Genomic DNA, 25,079 nt, shown 5'->3' with positions numbered 1-25,079 from the left:
TTAAGTAGATTGTTTCTCCTGAGTATCCTGAACATTATTTATTTGATAGGGAATAAACTAATTGCTGTTGATCATTGTCATTGTTTAGCTCAATTTGCCTAAGTGAGCAGCTTCATCCTCATTAGAGTAAATGTCCTTTAATAACAATGTTCATCACATTATTGTAGATATGAAAAGTAGATACATTGTAGAAACTAGATAGATATATATGATCTAGAAAACGAGATAAAAAAAAATTAATTATCTAAAAATCCTTAGTCGACCAGTTTTAGAACTTCTATTTTCCCCATGTTTAACTGTTATTATGGAAACTGTATTAATCAGATATCATCTTTAAATAATACAAATAATCACATTTGTATTACTTGATTTATTTCACTTGACTGGGCGGAGTTTAAATGGTTGGCTTATCATAGACCAGTCCATCTATAGACAGGTGTTTTGGGATAAACTCATCAATGAAGTGTCCAGTTAGGGTCATTGATCCGGTTAAAATATGTAAACACTATATGTGTATTCGCAAAGTAAATAGTGAGACAACACCGTTGATTTTCTTGAAAAAAACGAAGTTTAAAAACATGTAAATTTTTTCACATTTTGGAAATTGTGGATATGAAAGTATGACTATGACGACGGCAGTTGAAAAATATGCATATTTCGTTATATTATAACATTTTGAAATACTTTTTTTCCTCCTTTTATTCCGAATGCATTTTTTGGGGGGACGGAACAGGGAAAATTTCCGTATGGTAGCCTCACTAACAAAGGTAGCTTCTGCAGTTCTCTTTGTAAAGTCTTTTACCGGAATGGCCGTCGGTTGCTGAATCTGCGACTCGAAAAACTTTGACACGTTGTAAACTATTTCTTTTGACTAAGAGAAAAGTATCTTCTTACGCTCAGCCATGATTCGTAATACAGAATGATTTACCCGAACTTATATAGCAGATGTGTTTAAATAGAAAATCTAAGAAGGGGTAAAACATACACGCCTAAATCGAAAATTTCTTTTTTTGAATGCTGTATATTATGATCATATTTAAGGAAGAAAAAGTAGGGTGTAAATATTTTCATTTTTTATATATAATTTTTATAAATCCAGTTTAATATTAAACTCACAAGTAGATTAAAGGTTTTAAAAAGAATAACACAATAGCCGATATTTTGAAATACTTAGCTATAGCACATATACATGTTATCAATTTTAAACTATTTTATTCGTCCCATATCATACGCTCAGTTCTTTTGTTTATCCGTTTGGTGACACTGATAGGTGATTAGAAATCAGTAATAATAATTATAACGGTAATCATCCTTATCACACACATCTTCAAATAGACTGTCCTTATGCAAATTAAAACGTAAGCTCCGCCCGATCAGTAGAAAAAACATTGGTAATACAACGTTTTGCATATTTTGCCTATAATCTGTCAATTGTGATAGGTAGATAGGTAGATTGCAACTTAAGACAATGCAAATTAACAGCAGAATAAGATCTACCAATATGTCAAACTGACTGAAATTGTCAGTTATTTCGAAATAAAGTTGTTCCCCTTCAATGATGTTTTTCACCTAAACATGTTAAAAGTTGCCATTTTTCAAGGCAAATGCTTTTAAGAGCCTGTAGTTTGTTTGTTTGTTGTTTTTTTGCAGTCCATTAAACAGTTATTCAAGGGTAAGTTGCTTTTGCCTCAATGATGTTATTGAAAGTTAATGTTTAGTCCACTAAGTAAAAAGTATCTTGTTTTTCCAAAACTAAAGTTTATCCTCTAAATATTCATAGACATGTTGTTAAGAGGCATACACTAGGTCAGTGGTGGTATATGTTAAGTATATCTTCAATACTTTGTATAATGTGTATTATTTAGACATGTTTTTTGTTAATCCTTTCTAAACCACAAAACCAGGTTTATTTTTTCATTTTCTTCATACGGAAATGACTGTACCAAAACAGGAATATGACAGCTGTTTTTCTTTTTGTCTGATGTGTGTGCTGTTTATATTTTGCTTTTAGAAATTCGTCAATTTTTTATTTTACTTTGTTTCAATGTATTCAGAATTCATATATATTTTTATACATTGATACATAGTACATGTACATGTCGTAAATTGAGGCATAAATACTTAAGTAGTAAACGCACATAGAATTTCAAATAGTGGATACCTTCAATCTGTTCCAAATTTAGCTCGCCATACAACTGCCAGTAAGGTAAGAAAACAAGATTTTTTAGCATCTCCCAAGGTGATGACACCGCATTTGGAAACAAAATAGCTTGGTACATGATTCCAAAACTGAATAGGAACAGTGCATACAGAGCAATGAAAAAGCCAAGGTCTCCAAGCTATTATAAAAAATAAAGAAAATAAAGATTTGTTTTGTTTTTGTTTGCTTGTCTGCTTTTCCATAGTTTACAAAACTACGGACGTTTTAATTGCAAACAACTTACATTTAGAAAAAAAAACATAATGAAACAGTAGTTGAACACACTGATAAAACATACACGATATCGTTAACTTTAGCAATACTCTCATGTTCGATTAAGTTTATTTATCTAAACCTATTACGCCATAGCAGGTACTCTTTATATAGAAGATTGAGATATTTCAAATAAACACGATCCTTAATTGGTATGACCTACTATGTTGTGCATTCTATAAACATATCTTTAGAATGTCATTGCCAATACCTTGTCCGTTTCTGTTAATGCTAATTTTGGTATATTTAGCTTCTTTTCTATTTTATGACGACATTGGTCTAACATATAATTTATTTAGTATGATACTATGTTTTACAATACTGGCGATTGATACAAAACATTTCTGCACAAAGACATTTTAAAAGTACAGTACACGATATGAAATATCTACGCTATACTTAATATGAATGGCAAATAAGGATAATGAACATTTACGGGTGATATAATTCATTGTATTTATATAACTTCAGTACATTGAGGCGTCTTCTTTATCTTTTTCACGTGTTACATTTATTTCAATCGACATATTGGGATTGGGAAAAGAAAAGTGATAAGTCAGGAAAGAAACGAGGGGGAGGGTAAGTAAAGCCAAAAGACGTTCGCTGTCTAAAGTGTGAAATAGTCTTCGTCCAAGTTGTTTTAATTTCTATTATAAGTTACATAATACAACTTCTTCACGTACTATTTAACGTTTCATAAGGATACTATTGCATTGTACAAATGTTGTATTTCAATCAAGGTAATAGGAATAACAAATGACACCGTTTTGTATGGAGTAAGATTCAATGTTCTTGAGTGTACGAAATTCATTTGACAAGAATACGTATATGTGATGTCAAAACAATAAAATCATTTGATTATAAAAAAGCTTCAAAAAATATCATTCTCTAAAAATATTCCTGTTCTGAATACCTTTATTACAAAAACAAAAGGTTATTGATACTGAAAAGGATATTTAAATTCATTGTCGAAAAAAAAACCAGACAGCATGAGAAAGAAATAAAGACTAAAAAACAAACAAACAAACAAACAGCAGTATACAAACACAACATAGAACACTTTATATTGAGCTAAATAACTAAAAAGCCGAGGTGATATAATGTGCTCCGCATGAGTGAACAGATCATGCTCAATTTGTCCGGTTGCTCATGTAAATACAAACCCGGTGAACAGTCTTATTCGATTAGTCATATACGAGACAAATAGTGCAGTACAATGCTTTACATTGCATGATCATCATATCGTTGTCGACATCCGCACACAATTACTCCGAAGATGGAGAAAGTTTGAATCATAACACCTCAAAGACAGCATTATGCAATTTGATTTCAGAAGCATTCATAAAAAAAGTAATGAATATGTCACACATATGAATAATGCTGATTATTTTTAGGAAATATATAGGAACTTGTTTCATTTTGTCATGAATTTATGCACTATAATTAGCAGTTTCGCAACATAATCTAAATGTTGATAAATTATCATGACAGCTCTATTTAAAAATAATCCAAACATATAGAACTACCACTGCTACTATACAGCCTATACCTTTTGTTCGGTACTATAGTTTGTCCAATAAACATGTTACAAAAAGTACAGGTATGAACATATGGAACATTTTCCACATAAACAAAAACTATCAGACAGTTAAAATACAATTTTTTTCATGACTCCTTTTTTTATATATATAACACAGCTGTTAATAAGAAGTATATCTACACTTTATTTCAGAACAGTTTTGATTAAATTATCAATGAACAGACAAATACTTTAGAAAAACAGTTAGAGGCAAATCCCCTAGCAATGAGTTTCATATTATACACCTTCCAAATATATACTAGTACTTATACCACACAGCTCATTGTAAGTATTTTTTTCGGAACCAGCACTTTACTTCAGCTTAGAAGCAAAGGATATAATCTATGATATAATTATGTTTTCTGTAATCGTACTATTCATGAAATGTTGTATTAAACTCAAAGGTACAGAATGCAGAGAATGCCGTAACTGCATTTGACAAAACCATTTGTAATGATCGGTGTTTATGCTTTACAACTTGTAATTTAATTAGACTTTCTGAATGGTTTAAATCTAGCTCCACTGTTGAGTCGTATGCAGACTTATCGGGTTTGTTGAATCCCAAATGTTAAATCAGGTAAATCTCATGTAGTTCTTGAAGATACATCAAGACTGGAGTGTGGTCCAATGATTTGGGATCTTGCATTAATGCAAATTTATGCTTACCATTCTTCCTATCATTACGACTTTAGGCCCAATATACCTTTGGATGAAGAAGAAATGCATGCTGCGCAAGATAAACATCGATAACGTAATTGCATAAGACATTCTTGCAAAGTAAAAATCATCCGAATTCAGTAAACATCTTAGCACAACAGACAACAAGAACAGGATATACATCAACATGTCAAATATATTCCAGAAATCTTTAGCCCAGAACTTCAGATTTTTTGGTAGTGATCCCTTGTTTGTCTGTAATATCTGTGAATAGAAATTGAATAAAATGGTTAAATTAATTAAAAAAAAAAAACAACATAAGGAAATTACAAAATTAAGTTTTGATTGTTTATATAATTTTAAGAAACCTAGAAATATCGTATAACATCTGTATTTATAATTTAATTTGATCAGTTGTAAACAGAGAAAAAGAAAACCTTATTATTCTAAAAAGAAAAAAAAAACTTTTTTTATCTGAATTCAAGTATTTGTAATACGTTTTTCTAAGACTGTATCTAACCAAACAATGGTAATATATGTAAACGTACTAAATGTTACATGTATATCGAACATTGTTTCTTGATTACAAAAAATGATATACAATTCAGGTCACCTATAGTGATTAGGCCACACATGTTGTTGATAGTCGTAGAATAGCGTTGTAAATTTGCCGTAAAGGGTTTTTATGAATATTCATTTTGTAAGGTAAGTTTCTTATTCATGTGTAACAGAAATCACGTGTTGTCCTATCATCTTTCTAATAATTTTCGACAAAATGATAAACGATCATGACAGTTGTTCGAATTACGTTTAGGTATAAGTAATAAGTTAAGACGAACCTGTCTGATTTCCTCTATTGCTAATGACAAAGTCCACACCCAAGTTAAATATTCAAGTATAGAAGGAGGACTCTCGGATAAAGGGTACAAATCAGTCAAGACAAATATCGCAAAGATCACCACAAATGCCATGTATGTTATCTTAAAAAAACAAAATAAATATTGTTAATGCTTTTAAAAAAAAAATCTTCTTGATTGGATGTTAGAAATCTTACAGTGTAAAGACGCTTATGCTTTCGTCAGTGTGAGATTTTAATAAAAAGTTAGATAATATGAGGAGTTTTGCGTGGATATCATTTCACCGACTTTGAAGGTGTCTTATCGATTAAAATGTATGTTCTATTTTTCAATCAATGAGTATTAAACATGTTTTCAAGGTTTTTTTTTACAAAAGTGTGTAGTGTGTATTACTAATATTTAAGGTTGTACCAAACACCTTCACTGAAATTTTCATAAAACTTTTACAAAATGTTCACTTTGACCATATGACAAAAATATAAAAATTTCGAAAAAACTTGAACCATACACTTTATATGAGAATTTTCTGTTGGACGAATAGCAGTTTGACCAACACCAATTTTCATCATTGAGAGGCTTACTATTTCCTGAACAATAGAACGTAATCAAAACGTTCTGCTGATTTTTACACAGTTATTTCCCTGTTGTGTTATGTACCACCTTAAGGGAATGTTATATAACCTCTGGATTATTTACAATAGCAATTCAATCTTTCAATTAAATTTAATGAACTTTGTAATGTTGTCTGAAAATAAAACTGTTTGTTTGATTATACTCTTTTTTGCATTATATATTATTTGATACTGTTAAATATTTTAATTATCGATTAACCGTTTAAATTCTTATATGTGTAGGTGTAATGTTTACAACAATGTCTATCCCGTCTTTGAACTATTGATTTAACAAACATTTTACATTTGTATTCAAAAACATAACTTACATGTACCTAAAACGAAGCATGTATTTCTCTGTCCTGAGTGTTCCAATGTTTATCTATACTGTCAATTTATGTTGTCATTTTAGCGGTATTTTCAATATTGCCATAAAACCTAAACCATATTCAAACCATCATTGTTTTCTAAAAATGTCCTGAACCATATCAGGAATATGGCAGTCGTTATCAAATAGTCCGTTTCCATGTATGTTGGCGTTTGTCTTTGTTGCAGTTCAGTGTTTTTAATGTTCCGTTGTTTTCCTCTTATTGTCGACGTTTTGGTAGGACAAAAATGTTTTAACATGCATCTATCATTTGTTTAAACAACAAAGCTTCTGTTTGATATAGATGTGTTGGATATTAGCTTTATTTGAAATTTCATTAAATATATATTCAATATGATAGAGAAAGAATAATAGAAATAGAAAAAAAACCTACCATATAGACAACGAATTTTGTTACTGGCGCACAGTAAAACCGGTATGCACTATATAGCATGTTGAATATCTTATTACTTTGGGTACTTTTTGGGTCCGAATCTTGATTTTGACCTGGTTTCGGATCTCCATTTTTTTCTGATTTCCGACCTCGGTTTTGATCTCGACCTGCAAGTCCATTTTGACCTTGGTCCGCAGATCCACTTTGACTTGGACTTATTTGCCTCGACTCCTTTTTTTTCTTTTTAATAATAATGAAGCCCATGCTTTGAATTAACAAAATGGGAAGGAATATTACCATACCAATCTGAAATATATTATTTCTGAGAATAGACACCAGCATTACATTGTGTGAACTATATTTCCAAATCTTGTCAGAAAAAATAAAAGATAACTGTACTGAAAATAAAAACACATCAACAGCGTATTTTCAATATTGTGAGAGAGTCACATGTTATATATGAATCTAATTTAACAATGTATTCAAATAACAGATCTGTATTTAGTACGACTAAAGTCGTCAAATTAATTACGTTTCCCTTTAACATAGATATAAGAAAATGAGTTGTGAGTGCCAATAAGACAACTGTTCATCCGAGTCATAATTTGTAAAAGTAAACCATTAGATGTCAAAGTACGCCCTTCAAAATGGATCCTTGTCTCACACCAAACTGCAAGATATAAAGGGAACCCAAAAACAATAAGTGTAAAGCCATTCAAACAGGAAAACCAACGGCATAATCTATATGAAAAACAAGAAACGAGAATCTCTTAAAAAAAGATTTTGAATATATATCAGAATATATTCTGAAAGCTGTGTCATTTTGTAATTTTTGTCAATTTTGATTTTCAGATACTTTAACTTCTAAACAGTGGAAAAGAAAGCAATGCACCACTGTACATAGAAACTATCCAAACACTTATGATTAAAACAGCTAAGCCTTCTTAGTAAAGAGCTTGTCGATAAAAAAGAGTAAAAGAAACAAATAACAACGGTGAATTCAATATTTGCATATGATCGAATTGCGATTTGTCAATTAAAACTGTTGTTCTTTTTTATAGTTTTAAAGTTATAAGATATACCAAAAACTATTACAAACGATAACATACAGATTTTTTAGACGACAAGCTGACGCTTTATCACTTATGTTTATCATTTCATACTTAAAATAGCATTCAGCATACCTTCCAAGCTGGTGTATATACCGCAATATCTCCGCTCCATATCCTGTTGAGCTGTGCCTGACAAGCTGTGTGTGCCATAAACTTTTTCAGTTTTTGCGAGACAGCAATCTTTAAAGGTGTAGAATTGAATCGACCAACCTTTGTCACCAGTGTTTTAAGAGCGCTTTCTCTGTCAGTGCTATACAATTCAGTCATCAAATTACAAGCTAGAGTTTCAAAGTGTCTGAAATTATAATTAGGAATATGAAAATACCACGGGGTTAATATAAAACTCAAACAGTGACATGTCATAATGTCCAATACACAAAAAGACAAAAGAAAAAAAAAATACGTATTACAAAATATATGCAGCACAATAAACAACAAAATAAAACTGCGAAGTTCAACAGAACAAATAAAACAAAGTAAAAATAAGGTGTTCCGCAATAATAATCAGTTCATACTTCACTAACACTACATGTATGTCATGTGCTTGATTTTGTTTGCAGAAAAGGGAAAGGATCAATTGTGGCCTCTACAAATTGAACACATGTTTTGTCATTTGTGACACAGATAATTTACAACGGTCTACACACTGTCACTAGCGACCCTAACATTTTCGCAATGATTACTCCAACATTTAGGTTTGTTGAATATTCATGGGTTCAGTGTATATCACAGAGTCGTGAATAGAAACATATATCTTCGAGTATTACTTTTTCTAATAAGAAATACTATTATTCGCTACTGCAGTGATGCTATGTACATTTGTTTTTGTTAATTTTATAAAATTATGATTTATCATGTGTCGTTAAGTTATATTCCACCATGGTTAACCTTTATAGGCGAACTAACTTTTTCAAATGGCTTTCCATTTAAAGGGTCAGTCACGTACTTGCCCTATTGGCAAATAGTAATATCTATATTTCTTGAAATTGGAAAATATTGATTGATTGTTGGTTGCTTAACGTCCAGTGGCAATAAATTGGAAAATAAGAACACGATATAACAAACGAACAATTTTCAAAATCAGCTACCACTTATACAATTTTTTATTCTAAAATGCATTCGTGTTCATGTATTAAAAAAAAAAATTCGACTATTTAAACAAGCAGGCATAACTAAAACAAGTAAAAGTGACAAAATATCATGCATTATTTCAGATATAAACATTAAAATGATAATTTCGTATATTACAGTGTAACCTGCTTTAGCCGACACCTTAGTATTCCAACATCCTGCTTTAACCGACACATTTTCATGGTCCAAAATGTGTGTAATATTGCAGAAAAAACCTGAGTATTCCGGCACCCTGCTAAATCCGACATTTTTTTTCTGGACCCCCAGTGTGTCGGATTACACAGGTTACACGGAAGTTCCATTTGTGTAGTATTGTTTTTTTTTTTTTTATTCTAAGGCTTACTCAGCATTTTCTTTTAATGATGCACTGTGATGCATATGTTTCGAAAAGAGTGCCTTTTCAGCCAATTCATTCAGCACAGCACTTGCAAATAAAGCAGCACCTGAAAACAAACTAACACTTTGTAATAATTTTACTTGAACAACTATCTTGTTAAGGACATTTCAACATGATTTAGATATAATTTAAACATGCACTAAAAGCATCGATATCAAAGATTTATAGACCTTTAGCATTATGAAAATAATACTTTACAATTTTCTTGCTTCCGAAGCACTTCTCTGGATTTGTCTTCATCAAAAGACAAAGACGTATAAGAACTTAAGCAGTAGAATAGCTGTATGACCAAAAAGGAACATTTATGCAAATAGTTGGTCATATAACTGTCCAGGGTGCCCTTACTGCTTGTATAAAGAGGGAATGTTGAATAGTTAACAGATCAAGATTAAAAGAGAACTAACAGACAAGGACGTGCACAGCTGAAGGCGACCAGTAGGTCTCCAACAATATGAAAAATCATCGCTATATATTTCGCAATAAAACGATCCAAAATGACACAATTTGGTATTCACAAGACATAACGATGATCTTATCATTGACATAACAATTAGGAACACATCAATTAGCTCATTCGGCAAATAATGGTAAGAATTATAGTGCTCGAAACCTAACAATTAGGTTAAACAAAATCATTGAGTGAATGCTCTTTTTCTAAAAAGTTTCAACATAATTGAGTTTAAAAGAGGGGCGAAAGATACCAGAGGGACAGTCAAACTCATACAGTGAAAATAAACTGACAACGCCATGGCTAAAAAATAAAAAGACAAACAGACAAATAATAGTACACAAGACACAACATAGAACACTAAAGACTAAGCAACACGAACCCCACCAAAAACTGGGGGTAATCCTAGGTGCTCCGGAAGGGTAAGCAGATCCTGCTCCACATGTGGCACCCGTCGTGTTGCTTATGTTATTACTAATCCGGGAAATAGTCTAATTCGGTAGATCACATTCGTGAAAAGGGACAGTAATTGTAGTTACGACATAAGGAACATATCCGATATCATCTGTGAAACGGTTATTTCATAACGGTCAACCAACTCGTGATGGCGTCCGTAAAAGTTATATTGGATAAATAAACCTATAAAGTTTTCTAATTCACATGGATCCCGTCGAGAATAATGCCAGACAGTTGACACAACACAAAGACATTTACACTCTTCCTGAATGAGTAAGGTCTGTTGAAAATTTTAAAATAAAAAGAATGAACGAGCATTCGAGCACACATATAATAACCAAATATGTAGTCGAAACCTGAACAATTGTTTAACACATTTTAGGAAACATGACACCTACGTTACTTTTGTATATGCTTTTATTTTCGTTAAAAAAATCCGCCAGATATGTTATCCATATTAATTTGATATTCACATACTATTCGAATGCTTGTTTAGAGTATAGACAACTATCTTGGTAATAATATACAATTGTTTATTAATTTTCAAATATTTAATCAAATACAAGAACGCAGAGACACCCAACGATGTGTTTTACGACAATAAAAACCTAAAATTATGTATTATCGGACTAATAGTCGGCCAGAAAAAAAAAAAAAACATTTATGTTATTCAATATTTAAATTAAATTCAACACAATACAATGGGAAAAATATCCAATCTTGTTGCACTTCCTTCGTTTACATATTGAGTATAATATCTTACACGTATGATCAGTTTCTAGTTCCCAAAAAATCATCGCCATTTCTCTACAATTTACCAAAACCGCCCAAACAAAAAGATGATGGAAAGGTTTGTCTTTATAAATTAGATCTATCTCTTCCCCTTCTGAAAAAGATGTAAACAAAAATATTTTCTATACAGTCAAATACGGAAACCACCTGCAAACAAAAGACTTATGATGCTGGAAAAAATATATTTTGTATCTATTCCATACACAAAAGCACTGTACAACAAATCATAGTCAAATTATTTGGTTTAACGGATATTCTACTACCAAATTGATCTATGGTTGAAGACATAGTTTGAGTCATAAGATACTATATGACATAGTATATTATTATTTTTGTAAGTGAAATAATTGATGCCATACATAGTCAAGCAATGCATGACATACAGTTTGTACCAGAAACAAAGGTAGATAGATGATGGTTAATCAGCCATCTCATTGGGACGAAACATTTCAGATTTGATTTTGACCGCCAAGTTGCTTGTTAACAATGACGTTACACAACTGCTATTCATGTATCAAAATATTAAACAACCACTGACCCAATACTTAATATACAAGGTCTCCACCTGTTTGTTTTCAACAGATAATATAACTAGAGGTGAAAAGAAAGTAATAGAATAGACAATCCATGTTGAGTTACCATATGTACTTGTTTATAATAACGCCATATGACATATAAAAAAATAAAGAAAGTCTCGTTGACCGGATTGTCTATGTAGTTCCACTACTGAATTTAAAACCTGTAAACACTGTTGATGTGAGCTCGACCCCGAACGTGGTAGTTTTTTTCTACCCTGAATGACAAGTAGTGTCAGTTGTCCTGCACTGATGAAAACACATAAGCCAATATTTCTAAAAGTTGCGTTAAACCCCCTTATTAAATCAATCAATACAGTACAATTATTGCCAGTTTTGATTCATACTAACAATTAATTGAGTTTTGCACACTATCCTAAGGTAGCACAATTACTAATTTAAAATCGGTCCATTATTTCGAATACAAAAGAGTAGATGCTGCAAGTATAAATTACAGCGTCCATATTGTTCAGTCAGTGTATGACAATGGCCTTTTTATACAATCATTATTGAATTACAAGGTTTACCAATTTATATTACTAGCACTTACTTGTATGCGCTTATATTTAATACAAACATGACAAGTTTTTGTTGATGCGCACACATCTTGTTGTCATATAAACCATCCTAAGATATTCAAGGGACTTATTTAAAATGACAGCTCCATTCCATGAATGAACAAATATAAAGAAGACATGTTACCAATGTTGATTTATTGCAAGATAACTTTAGTGTTATGCAAACCAGTTTGATATACATGTTTCAAATGGGTGGCACTTGTACCTACTATGAAATATGTGGTTGGAGTGAGCTTGAAGAAAAGTTCAGAATTTCTAGCATCATGATATATGATCAGGACTAGAAATAAGGACACACTTTTATAAAAGGCTGTTGATTTAAAGTAGTCGATATTTTTTACAGATGTTGCTTTTTAATTTCAATGTTGATGTCATTTATCATATATATTTTGTTCAATCTACTGATGTACTACGTTAAAAAAATCGTTACTGTAGACGTTTATTTCAAGCTTTATTGCAACTCTAGGTTTAAGATGTCAACCAGTAATTGTTGCTGTGCAAAATACCTTTTCCAAGTATTGACTTAAACGAGCAAATAAATAAACAGCTTCAGGAAAATGATTACCTTATTACAACGCAATTAAACAAAAAAAAAACAAAAAAACAATGCGTATGATTGTGACAAATGTTTGTGTAATTGAAAATATTTGACCCAAATCAGCTGATGATTTCGAAAGAATGATTGTTTTAAGTTGTAAATTTCCATTCTATACATGTACACATGAAGCACACACTAACAATCGGTATACAAATTTTAACATTATCAGCAATGAAATTAAAAAGTATTTATCAGAGATACTGATTAGTATAACTGTTTACTAAATTCAACCGTCAATTTTTAATAAAAAATAAAACTGGCAGGAAAAGACATGTGTCATGAAAGCATTATTAAACGTTCATATCAATACATTGTTATTAAATGACACCTGTGGGCCATCGATTCTTTCATAATCAAGTGTTTAAGCAACTAACATGACTAAGTGCACTCGAACTGCTACATTTTAAAATGGATCAGACTTTGCATTTTATATAAAATATGAATGACTAGAGGTACTGATGATATTTTTCGTATGAAGGGTTCTAATACATCATTCGAAATGATACATTAAAAAAATCATACCTTTCACTTCGTACAGTTTAAATTCTGTATCTTCAAACAAATCTATGATAAAATTGTTAACAGCTAAAAGTATTCTGTTGTTTTTTTTGTCTTTCCGTTGCTGTAGCTTTAATATAAAAAGTAAAGTCAGAATCAAAAATACGTTTTTCTACAATTGAATAACTCTATTAATCCGTTAACGTTTCTATCGTTCAGTTAAACTTATTAGATGTACATAAAGTATTGTATTGTTGACAATTTCTGAAGTACAGATGTGATTGAAGGCTCAAAATAATACTGGAAATATCTGTAACATGATTTATTGTGACTCAAACTAATATCATACAATGTGTTATAACAGTTTTCCCTTTATTGATATTTTTTTTAAAATAGAATATTATAAAAAAAAAAGAATATTATAATTTATGACATATAAAAATATATATATATATATATATATATATGTGACTATTTTGATAAAAGTGCAATTTTCTTTTACAAGAGTATTATTAAAATTGTAATTAAAACCTGTATGTATTTAATATATTTATTTGTAAGATTATCACTATCAAGACAAACTCAAAACGCACTCAAATTCATGTTTCACTTTGTTAGTTTTTTGGCAAAAGATATTGAATCATCTTAAATGTCCTGACAATTGTGAGCGGAGTAGAAATAGCAGTAACAACTCATTCTTTCTTTAGTGCTTGATAATGAGGATGTTGGACACCGTATCGCTTAAATGAAGACGTATTTAAATAACGATGAAAAATACGAACATTTCTTACTTACTTTTTTATATATTTGCTTGAAAAATATACGGATATGCAAAACTAGCTCTCTGAGAGAAATACAATGTAAGTTTGATGATGTTCTTTCAAAAACAAATTATTTTCTTACAGAGAACTGGACAAGGTTACATGTCACGCCTTTATCTATGATTTATGTACCTCAGTGGTAAGATAACCAATCTGATGCCAGAAAGGTCGCGTTTTTAAACCTCACTGTCGGGGTTGAAAAAATAGTTTCCTTTAAAAAAAGTAAGTTAACAAACTTAAATTTTTAATTTCAATTAAAACAACTGAAATACATGCTTGAAATCTCATAAACATGTTTAACCCCGCCGCATTTTTGCGCCTGTCCCAAGTCAGGAGCCTCTAGCCTTTGTTAGTATTGTATTATTTTTAATTTTAGTTTCTTGTGTACAATTTGGAGTTTAGTATGGCGTTCATTATCACTGAACTAGTATATATATTTCTTTAGGGGCCAGCTGAAGGACGCCTCCGGGTGCGGGAATTTCTCGCTGCATTGAAGACCTGTTGGTGGCCTTCTGCTGTTGTCTGTTCTGTGGTCGGGTTGTTGTCTCTTTGACACATTCCCCATTTCCATTCTCAATTTTATTAATATAAAAAAAAAGAAGATATGGTATGATTGCCAATGCGACAACTCTCCACAAGAGACCAAAATGACACAGAAATTAACAACTATAGGTCACCGTACGGCCTTCAACAATGAGCAAATCCCATACCGCATAGTCAGCTATAAAGGGCCCCGAAATGACAATGTAAAACAATTCAAACGAGAAAACTAACGGCCTTATTTATGTACAAAAAATGAACGAACACTAAATATGTCACACATAAACAAACGACAATCACTGAATTACAGGCTCCTGACTTGGGACAGGCACATACATGTAGAATTAAGTCAAGTTAACAAGAAACTGAATTCCTAACTCTTCCACTCACCCCTCCTTTTTTTTTGTAACACCATTGGCCTGGAAACCCAATCATACCAGATTATCATTGCATATCCAGTGAAAATTCTTTCAAATATGAATCATTTCTGATAACAATTTAAATTTAAATCTGTGCCATTTATTTGACTTTGGCAAAATTTCTTCACAAATCCATTAATTTTGGATGTTTCGAGCATTGATGAGCACCTAGCATGTTTTTTCATATTTCTTTATTAAGCTTGAACCTGGTAACATGCAAGTTTCCAAGAGACTTTGCGCTTTACTTTTATACTAAAAGTATGTTTTTATTTCGGTAAAAAAATGCCTGTACTATAACTTTTCCTCTTGAAGTGTACATTTTTTCACATTTTTACAGTAGTCACGTGACTCTTTGAGAGATACAAAGTGTCCAAAGAAAGAATTATTTTCTTTAAATTAGTTTTCTGGAAAATTCAATCAATTATCTGTCAGATGATTCTAAGTTGGTGGCCTTTTTCATTGAAATTGCACAGCGTTTATTCAGGCACGTGGCCAGTATTAAACCCTTGTCTTTTTCTAAACAAGATCAAAACATTCATTTGCTCAGAAATAACAGTAAACTCGCAAAACAATGAATAATCCATTTGCATTATAACAAAAACGTAAAGAAATGAGAATTTTATTCTTACTACGATGCTACAGAAACAACAAAACAATAACAGTATCCATGACGCATAACAGAAAAATCGTTTGGTTTTACAATTTTAAATGATCATATTACGGTTAATTCAAATCTTAATCATGTTAACACCATATATCGCGTTCACAACTAATATCAAATAAAGTTTGTTAAAACAAATCGGGCTTACAATATTTTAACATTGTATTCAATACTTATTTTAGTATGGGTTTCGTCCTGCTATGAACAGTTACCCAAAGGAATATATCAGGATAATTTTTCTAAGATTTTGTATTAAGCCGAATATATGTAAAACAGAAATAAATTAGTAAAAACAAATATCTTTCTTCCACATATTATCCATCTTATCCTTGCATAAGTTTTTAAATGTTTTAATCACATTGGCTTTTCTTTAAACCGTGTACTACCGATCAGTTTCTGCGTATCTATTACATTTTTTTTTGTAAAAAAAAAAGGCAAATTCAAGCAGCATTAGTGAATTATTGTCATTTGACTAAAATAAATTACTAATTTGTGTTTTTATCGCTTACAAAGTTTTTCTATTTATTTTGGTTTTCACAATTGAAAACAAATCATATACTTTCTCTAATTCTTACTCGATTGATCCCTTTCATGACTTGTTTGTTATTTGTATTTAATCAACGTGTGCTTTGTTTGATATCAGTTTTTCATTAGTCAAAATTCTATTATGACGTCAACTTTTCCTGCTTTCTTCTGAAATGCCTATTGTGACGTCATGAAAAAAAGATAACCATGCCTGAGACGTCATATGGAAAGAACACATCTGTTTAGCAGGTCGTTCGAAAAGAAAGATTAAGATTGTCTGCATATAGTCTAAAATCATCAGAGAAACAGATTCCATACCAACATCTCGACAGTTAAATTTTATATATTTCTAAAACGCTCGGAAAGCCTTGCGTTTTAGATTTGTATACTTAACTGCCTCGAGTAGATAAATATCTTACCAAACTCTACGCAGTCATGTATCATATTTAGAGAAATTAACTTCATTATAGCTAATGTGGTTCGATAGTTTTTGCGAAGAAGGATTTAAAAAGTTTTCAAGACGAAAGATGGATGATGACGAGAAATGCATCCAAGCAATAGGAAACACTCAGACAAACTACACTCACACAAAACACCCACACAAACAAGCACACATTTACAAGCGATATCAAAACAAAGCATTAACAAAGTCGTATACTTACCCTATCCGTTACAATGTCCAACTCAGTCAACTTCTTCTTGTCAAAATATCGAAGAAAAATTAATCAACAATGTAAACTGTTTTAACTTTTCTGTAATGTTTCAAAGACTTTTTATATTTACGGTTTTGTATATTCCTTGTTCACACTTCAAGCAATACGTGGACATAAGAAATGAAGTAAAAGATATTGCACAAACACACATACACATACATGAAAACCAGAGCACAGATACACACACACACACACACACACACACACACACACACACGAATAGATACACACACACATACAACAAACAACACGCATGAAATATAGAACACAACACTAACAAATGTCAAAAACCATACCAGATCACTAACTATCTTTCGTATATTTCTTTTTTTTTTGTTCTAATTATTGAGTTTTAAAGACAAGTTTATGAAATACGAAACTATTTTAATATGTCTTTCATTTGATTGTAATTTGGGGCTCCTTTAAAAAACAGTTTATAGTTGGAGTTGGAGTAACTGTGTGGAATTTTAAACGTTGCGTTATCCATTTCATAAATGCTGAACAAGTCCTAAAATTAAGAAAAAAGAAACACATATTCCGCACAAAGACACAAAAACTCACAAACACACTCATACGTTGGGAATTTCTGAACAACAAAAAATACCAAACAACTTACCTTCACGTTGTCTTTGTTGCTATTGCGAAATTTCTCCCAATGCTAAGAAAATATAGACATATTGAATCTATTTAATGTGTCTGTAATAGGAACGTTTTTTCTAACAACACCTTCGCTGTACATATCTGCGTCATACTCAAACATGCACTGGAAATTTTTTTTTGTGTCTATCTCATGTTAGTGTTAAACATCTGTTTTTATTAAATTCCAGGTTAATAATATATATAAGAAATGCACATTATTTGGCGGCAAAATATTATTACTATTAAAATAAGATACGATAAAAAAAAATACAATACAATACAATAAAATAAAATCATGTTCACACTTTTCAAAAGTATAAGGTATACTGCAATGTAAAATGAAATGTCGGTGAGAACATACACATCTCCCACTTTTAATAAACATATGGTTTGTACAATGTAACGTATTTGAATGTTTTCATTGAACACAAAACGACCTTTTTTATCGAGATTTTTCACGATTGTTTGTGTCAATGCCTTTGTAAAAGAAAAGCAATGTACCATTGATAATGGGTTTTAAATTATCTTTCATTATGAATTTACCTGATCAATAAGCTGAATCACTGAATCTTCTTCGCTATCAATGCACTGAAATATATATCAATAACTTTATCCAAATAAATTGATTTACTCTCTAACTGTACACACAAAATTTAAACTAATTGAAAATTCAAAGAAATAAAGTGCGACTAAACAAAACTGGTGAAGGTATACAAAACTAGTGATTTACCTCACAAGATATTATATCAACGTTCCCACTTATATTTTGTATGTATATATGTATTGTAGCGTTTGTACAACAAAATAAAAGTTTATAACGCATATTTGATAAATCTTGAAAAACAACAAGCTCCGTGAACACAATATTATAGTTCCTCTAAAGATTAGTTATCAACACAATTCCTGAAACACCCTAAGGATTTAACCAAAACTTACTGTGTGCGTGTATTGAATAATAATGATAAAACAGCATTATACTTACCAACCTAAACACATTTGGTAGGTAACCTAGAACAAATGCACTCATATGTTCCATTTTATCCATTATCAAAATGACAAAGTCTGTTTTTCTTGCTATGAGTGTTGACTGGAACAGATCTGAAACACCGTCTTTTTCGTATTCCTGTTTTTCAAAATGTATATATTTCTTATTATTATTTGGAAAACGTCTTTGATCATTTCGTTTTAAGAATGCATTTATATATATATATATATCTAATGTATTTATAAATGTTATGCTATTGTACGATCTTAATAGTTTTTGTCTTGTGATGAATTGAAATTACCGTCAGAGATGACTTTTTGTAGTAATAGGATTTGAAATGTAAAAACATTGGTACAGTAACTTATATCGATTACTAATGTTTCGATTTATCCATAATTTGACAAATTTATCCTCCATTTAAATTTTGATACTAACAAGCGAAGACGACATAATCATTTACAATTCACAATAAAATTACCTACTGTCATAAAACACTAGAACGATTCAAATAAGGGTTTACAGATTTTAAAAGTTTTTAGTTGGTAACTTAAAAAGTCTGAAAGGCAGAGCAATACGCAATTTCTTTCGTTTGAAATCCACGAAAAAGTTAGATAATGTATCATATAATATCTATAGGATTTTCATTATATTTCTTTGTACAAAAATTAACTCCTGTTAATGAAGCTTTGGGGGTATTGACTCTACTTAGAAGTGCAGCATATACATGTAGCTAAGATTTCAAAAATGCATATTTACGCAATCAGATCTTTCTAAAAATTATAGTGTTTTTTCTACGATATATTACAATGGTCGTTGCTGTTATCAATTTGTTCACTATCTAAAACAACAACACTGTTTGCATTCACACAATGTTATTCTATTATTATTATTATTATTACAATTTTTCTATAGCGCTAAATCTAAAACAATATTACTCAAAGCGCTTTACATCACATGTTATATAAACCTATCTCAAGCTCTTGTTTTAAATGGGGGATATATATGGATTTGAGGTGAATCGTCGTTGACGACGTCATCGAAAACAATCAGTTCTTGCTCTGACGTAATAACACAAGCATTGTGACATTTGCAATGTAAAGGATTGTGCAAAAAAGTCGCTTATTCTGTGCATTTCCATAAGTTAGTGTTTCTTCATATTTTATCAGAATGGACGAGTAAATCAACTGAAAATAATGTTGGCACCGACGACAAATTTCTGGCCATTCATAATATAAGAGTTTCCTGACTCTGGATCCACTGATGAATGAATTATAATTTTTACCTGAAACATCGATCTAACACTATTTGATTTGTTTGATTTTTTTTAGCTTTTTATTTTTTTTTTGCATTTGCTAAAGGACTCTCAGTTTTGAGTTTATGTTTGAGTTCAGTATTTTAGTTTTTTTACTTTTCGCAAAGTCTTAACAATATGGTAGTTTACAGACTTATCCACAGTACTTCAAAATTGTGCATTGGATTAGCTTTCAGTTATTGTACTTATAAATAAACATTCTGGCTTTCGTGTTTTATTGCAATTTGTTTCGAGATGTATAGTAATTTCTTAATAGATTTCTGAATGATTTATGTATTTAGAGTTTTTCAGCAAATTTTCAGAATGATACACGGAAATTCAATACTGATATGTTCAGTCTACGATCATATTCTTGAATATTTAATGTTAAGGTCAAAGAAAAGTACATTGGCTATGTCGCAGATTTTGCTTAAATTTTGCATACAACCTTGGCTCGGTGAACTAAAACTGAAAATCGAAAAAATAATGCATTTATTGCTTTTATTATTTGAAATATTGCAGATTGATTTCGTTTCATATAGGTGAATATTTGTAAAGAAAGCACATAAAATTGGCGAAAAAACATATACAATGTGTCTTAAAACCCCCAAATCTCTAATTCTACTCCACAGATTTTCTTAAAAAAGCTATATGTTTTTGACACAAAAATTTCTGTTTAATGATATAAAATGAGTATATAGTCACCGACTTCGTTTTTTGTCTAATAATCAATTTGTTACCTTGTTGGTAGTGAAAATCAACCTTTTATGGCCTGAAACGCGGCGACGTTACGATTATTTAGACGTTTTTTTTTTGGATTTTTTTTACAAAGAACACAACTTTTAATGATGTATACCGTAAAAACGAAGTCGGTGACCTTATCTTTATTTTGCATCATTATTATGGAAATTTACGTATCAACAACATATAGTTTTTTAAGAAAAATCTATGGAGTAGAATTAGAGATTTGGTGATTTTAAGACAAATTGTAGAAGGTTTTATGTCGATTTTATGTGCTTTCTATACAAATGTTCACCAATTTTGTAAAACTTCAATCAGTAATATTTTAAATGATAAATGAGATAAATGCATTATTTTTTCGATTTGCAGTTGAAGTTCATCGAGCCAGAGTTGTATGCAAAGTTTTAGCAAAATTAGTGACATAGCCCATTTACTGTAACTTGACCTTTAACTGTACTTATCAAGATCCTACTGAGTGTCGAAAAAGATACTAAACAGAACTTAACTGATGTGAACATTACCGACTGTGCCACAGTGGATAAGTCTAAAAACTGATTGAAATGAATTACTATCATTAAGACTTTGCATTAAGTAAAATAACAATAATGCCGAACTCCAACCTCAACCTAAACTCAAAACGGAAAAGTCCTTTATCAAATGAAAATTAAATCAAAAGCTCAAACACATCAAAGTTACAAAAAAAAAGATTATCTATTTATTAGTGGATTCAGAATCGGGAACATCATTCATATGGTATCTATTAAAGTGTGTCTGAATAGTATGTTTATTTGTATAGTCACAAATTACATTGGTTGGCTTTTATTTTGAATGAGTTAGTTGCTTGTCAACCGGAACCTTGCACATCTTAACACACAATAAGGCGCAAAGGTGAAGGTATAATGCTATCAAGTAGTCGTTGACATTCTAGCATTTGGTCTATGTATGATAGCTGTCTTAGTGGGATAGTACAACATCGCCTCAGAACAAATACGACAATTTTTAAAAGGCATTTATTGTATTCGATTCATACAAAACTTAAGGATATGTATTTGAATTATTGAAAACAAAATTGTTTTTTTTTTATGATAGTGAAGTAAAAACATATAGACAGCTTAAAAGAAAAAGCAAAAACTAAAACACACTTTAAAAAAAAAGACAAACCGAAAACAAAAATCTCAATTTAGAATTTAATTTACACAAAATTAAATAAGGATATTTGATTTAACATGTTTAAGAAGATATGTTTCTTACGAACTCACATCAACTAATTCGTGTATTATCCTCCTGATATCATCGTGTTTTATTTCTTCAAATTCACCCTCCATACTTTTCATAAGATCTGTTAACGATGTTGAAACATTCGTGAAGTATTTTGCCTTGTTTTTGTCCGTGAAGTAGTTCTCCTTTTTAACTTCTTTGAACTGTAAGGAGAAATGTTTTCATGCTTTAACTACTATTGTTACCGCTCCTAACGCAGTCATTCTAATGCACAACATATGTGCGTTTGTTTAATACCAAAATAGACATTTTGGTTTTTGTAGAACTGGATTGTTGTCATTTAGGACTACTCCTAAATTATGTTTATAATTATTCCTATTATATGGGGATACATATATACTCTAAAGAATTGCTGTAGTACATTTCTAAATCCTCTTTCAATAACTAGAAAACATTTGAATTTTCGTCACTTTATACAAGTATTCCTTATTCCAGACTTAAATTTGTTAATTTCTGTGTCATTTTAGTCTCTTGTGGAGAGTTGTTTCATTGGCAATCATACCACATCTTTTTCTTTTTTTATATTAAAGAACATGTGAAAGAGTTTTCTGTTTTAATAAATAAAAACATTGACCAACGTAAAGACAAGTACCGTGTCTAATGGAGAGACACGTCGTACATTGAAAACAATCACTCTAATTCAACATAAATTCTCCGAAACTGACAATATCAATGCTTGATTTCTCATTTCACACAGTATTCGTTACGTTTGAAAAGCGTGTTTTTCATAAAAAAAAACCAATTGGCAATTTCAGTTGAACCAACTGTACTCCTCTTCCTGTCGACTTCAATTAAGGAAGACTAACAGCGATACAGCGCATATTCTTTCGTGTCTTGACTTACATATAGAAATTGATAATGAGGGAGAAAAAATGGTATTTTAGCGTCAAAATTGTTAACTTTCTTTGTCAAAGTAGCACCATTGCATCAGTGCCTGCATATGAAGTATAAATGTCTAAATATAAAAAAAAAAATCCAAGACCTTGTATCATTATATTCGTGATCGAAGGTAATTAACCAATAATTATTTCCACGTGTTGAAATTGAAATCATCTCTTGGAAAATGTCACGGACGCCATCACGAATTGATTAATTGATATAGAATATCTGTTTCACAGATAACGACTGATATGTTCCAATTGTAATCAATACAATCCCGTTTTTGTCCCCTAAAATGTAAACTACCGACTTAGACGTATCAATTGGTTCGTATTAACATAAGCAACACAACGAGTGACGCATGTTAAGAGGAGGATCTGTTTTCCCTTCTGGATCACATGAGATAATTTACAGTTAATGGTTTGGTTTCGTTGTTGATTCCTTAGTTTTCGATTGTTTTGTTGTTTTATGTTACAATGTATTATTGTTTGTCTTTTCATTATTGTTTGTTTTTTTTTGTTATTACATTTTCAGATTGTTTTCGACTTATGCGTTTGAATATCAGGTTGGAGTATTTGGGCTTTCTTCTTAAACTTACACTTATGATATATAAAAACAAAAATCAGAAGTTAGTTTAAGTACAAGATACGTACAGTTGAACATTGAAGTTACTTATCTCAGTTGTTGTTTGTAGTAAACAGTATAAGTGTACTTGACCTAACTCAGTTCAAATTGTCATTGCGGTGTTTGAATATGTAAACATCTGCAAATTGATAATTCATTTACTTAAGAGTAAATACCTGTATTACATCATTCTTGAAATGTTCATAAGCACCATAAACACTGTTGGACATGTTTCTATTCTTTTCCATAATTGTTTTAATTGTTTTTTCCAATTCAGCCATTTCTTCTTCATTTAATGTCTGCATCTGCAGTATGAAAGAAAAATCTGCATTCTGTTATCAAAAGCTTGATGAAAAAAGTAATGAAAAATTAGTTATAAAAAAGAAGCAATTGTTGGTCATTATTTTAATTTTTGTAGACCTGTTATTATGTTTTATCGTTATACCTTAATCTTTCACATCGTACTTTTTATGAAATGTGGTAAATGAATGTGTCAAGGGTAGTAACTTCTTTGACGCACTTTCATAAAATGAATTAACGTTTACGCATTGTTTATCGTGTAGGTAAACAAGCGTTCAATTCTATTGTCTATTAAGATTCGAACGTGTCATTCAACACATTGTGGAAACATATCGTTAAGTGATGAGATATTAATAACATTTTTCAATTTGCTTCGTTTCCTATTTTAAATGTCTCCTTCTTAATATATATTCTACTTGAAAAAACCGGGATATCACGCGGATCCGTGACTGAATTTCAATACTCATGCGTTATTTTGGTCTTGAGTTTTAGTATTCGTTTTAGTCTTCGTACTGTCATCTGAAAAAGGTATGCTAATTGTAAGGTGCACAGTTGTCTTTTTTTCACAATCTTTCTTTTTGCACCCGTCCTGTTTTTCTTACTGCAGTAAACTTTATATAAACTAAATTTAATATTTAAACGAATAAACGACAATTTACAGTGGTATTGAGTTGGAAGAAAATATATTTGTTTTGTAGTGTACTTGTTTTGCAATATAGATACTTAACAACTACTGTTAGAATCCCAGGTTCTCCTGGTAAAGTACAGACTAACTGAAGGTAACTACAACCGAAAACTACATGTGACACATACTGTTGGTATCGGACTTGATCAGACACTTGTTAATAATTGGTAATAATATTTCTGTGGAAAACAGAATGGCCTGGTATGGTGTATTTTTTAAACAACGATGGTCCTATATTAGTTATAAATAAAGTTAAATTGTATAATTCGTCGCTTTGAGGTTTACCGGCTAACAAATTGAACTTCAGTATTTTAGTAATGTATATGCATTACAAGGATTTTTTTTATCTTAATTCATTGTATTTGCCTTAAAATTACGATTTTATTTTTCATGGAATGTTCAAACAAAAGTGGTATAGTGGCCTGATATATAAAGTGCAATATAATTTTGAAACT

At 30.8% G+C, this 25,079-nt stretch overlaps 1 protein-coding gene across 1 annotated transcript in view; it reads right to left on the bottom strand.

Annotated features, from left to right (window-relative positions):
- LOC127716641 (transient receptor potential cation channel subfamily M member-like 2) overlaps positions 1-25,079 on the bottom strand; it is a 78,905-nt gene that overhangs the window by 7,983 nt on the left and 45,843 nt on the right. Inside the window, exons 15-28 of the mRNA XM_052222881.1 lie at positions 23,816-23,944; positions 22,118-22,279; positions 18,824-18,964; positions 18,385-18,429; positions 17,819-17,860; positions 17,152-17,184; positions 13,548-13,653; positions 11,246-11,368; positions 9,525-9,624; positions 8,123-8,345; positions 6,939-7,244; positions 5,549-5,689; positions 4,719-4,973; positions 2,162-2,339 (exon numbers count right to left, since the gene is read on the bottom strand). Coding sequence (XP_052078841.1) covers positions 2,162-2,339; positions 4,719-4,973; positions 5,549-5,689; positions 6,939-7,244; positions 8,123-8,345; positions 9,525-9,624; positions 11,246-11,368; positions 13,548-13,653; positions 17,152-17,184; positions 17,819-17,860; positions 18,385-18,429; positions 18,824-18,964; positions 22,118-22,279; positions 23,816-23,944 — 1,984 coding nt within the window. The remainder of the gene's footprint in view (positions 1-2,161; positions 2,340-4,718; positions 4,974-5,548; positions 5,690-6,938; positions 7,245-8,122; positions 8,346-9,524; positions 9,625-11,245; positions 11,369-13,547; positions 13,654-17,151; positions 17,185-17,818; positions 17,861-18,384; positions 18,430-18,823; positions 18,965-22,117; positions 22,280-23,815; positions 23,945-25,079) is intronic.

The sequence above is a fragment of the Mytilus californianus genome, unplaced genomic scaffold, assembly GCF_021869535.1.
Source record: "Mytilus californianus isolate M0D057914Y unplaced genomic scaffold, xbMytCali1.0.p SCAF_9, whole genome shotgun sequence".
Taxonomy (NCBI): Eukaryota; Metazoa; Mollusca; class Bivalvia; order Mytilida; family Mytilidae; genus Mytilus; species Mytilus californianus.
Note: the sequence above shows the minus strand (reverse complement) of the source record. Positions and strands in the feature narration are given on the sequence as shown.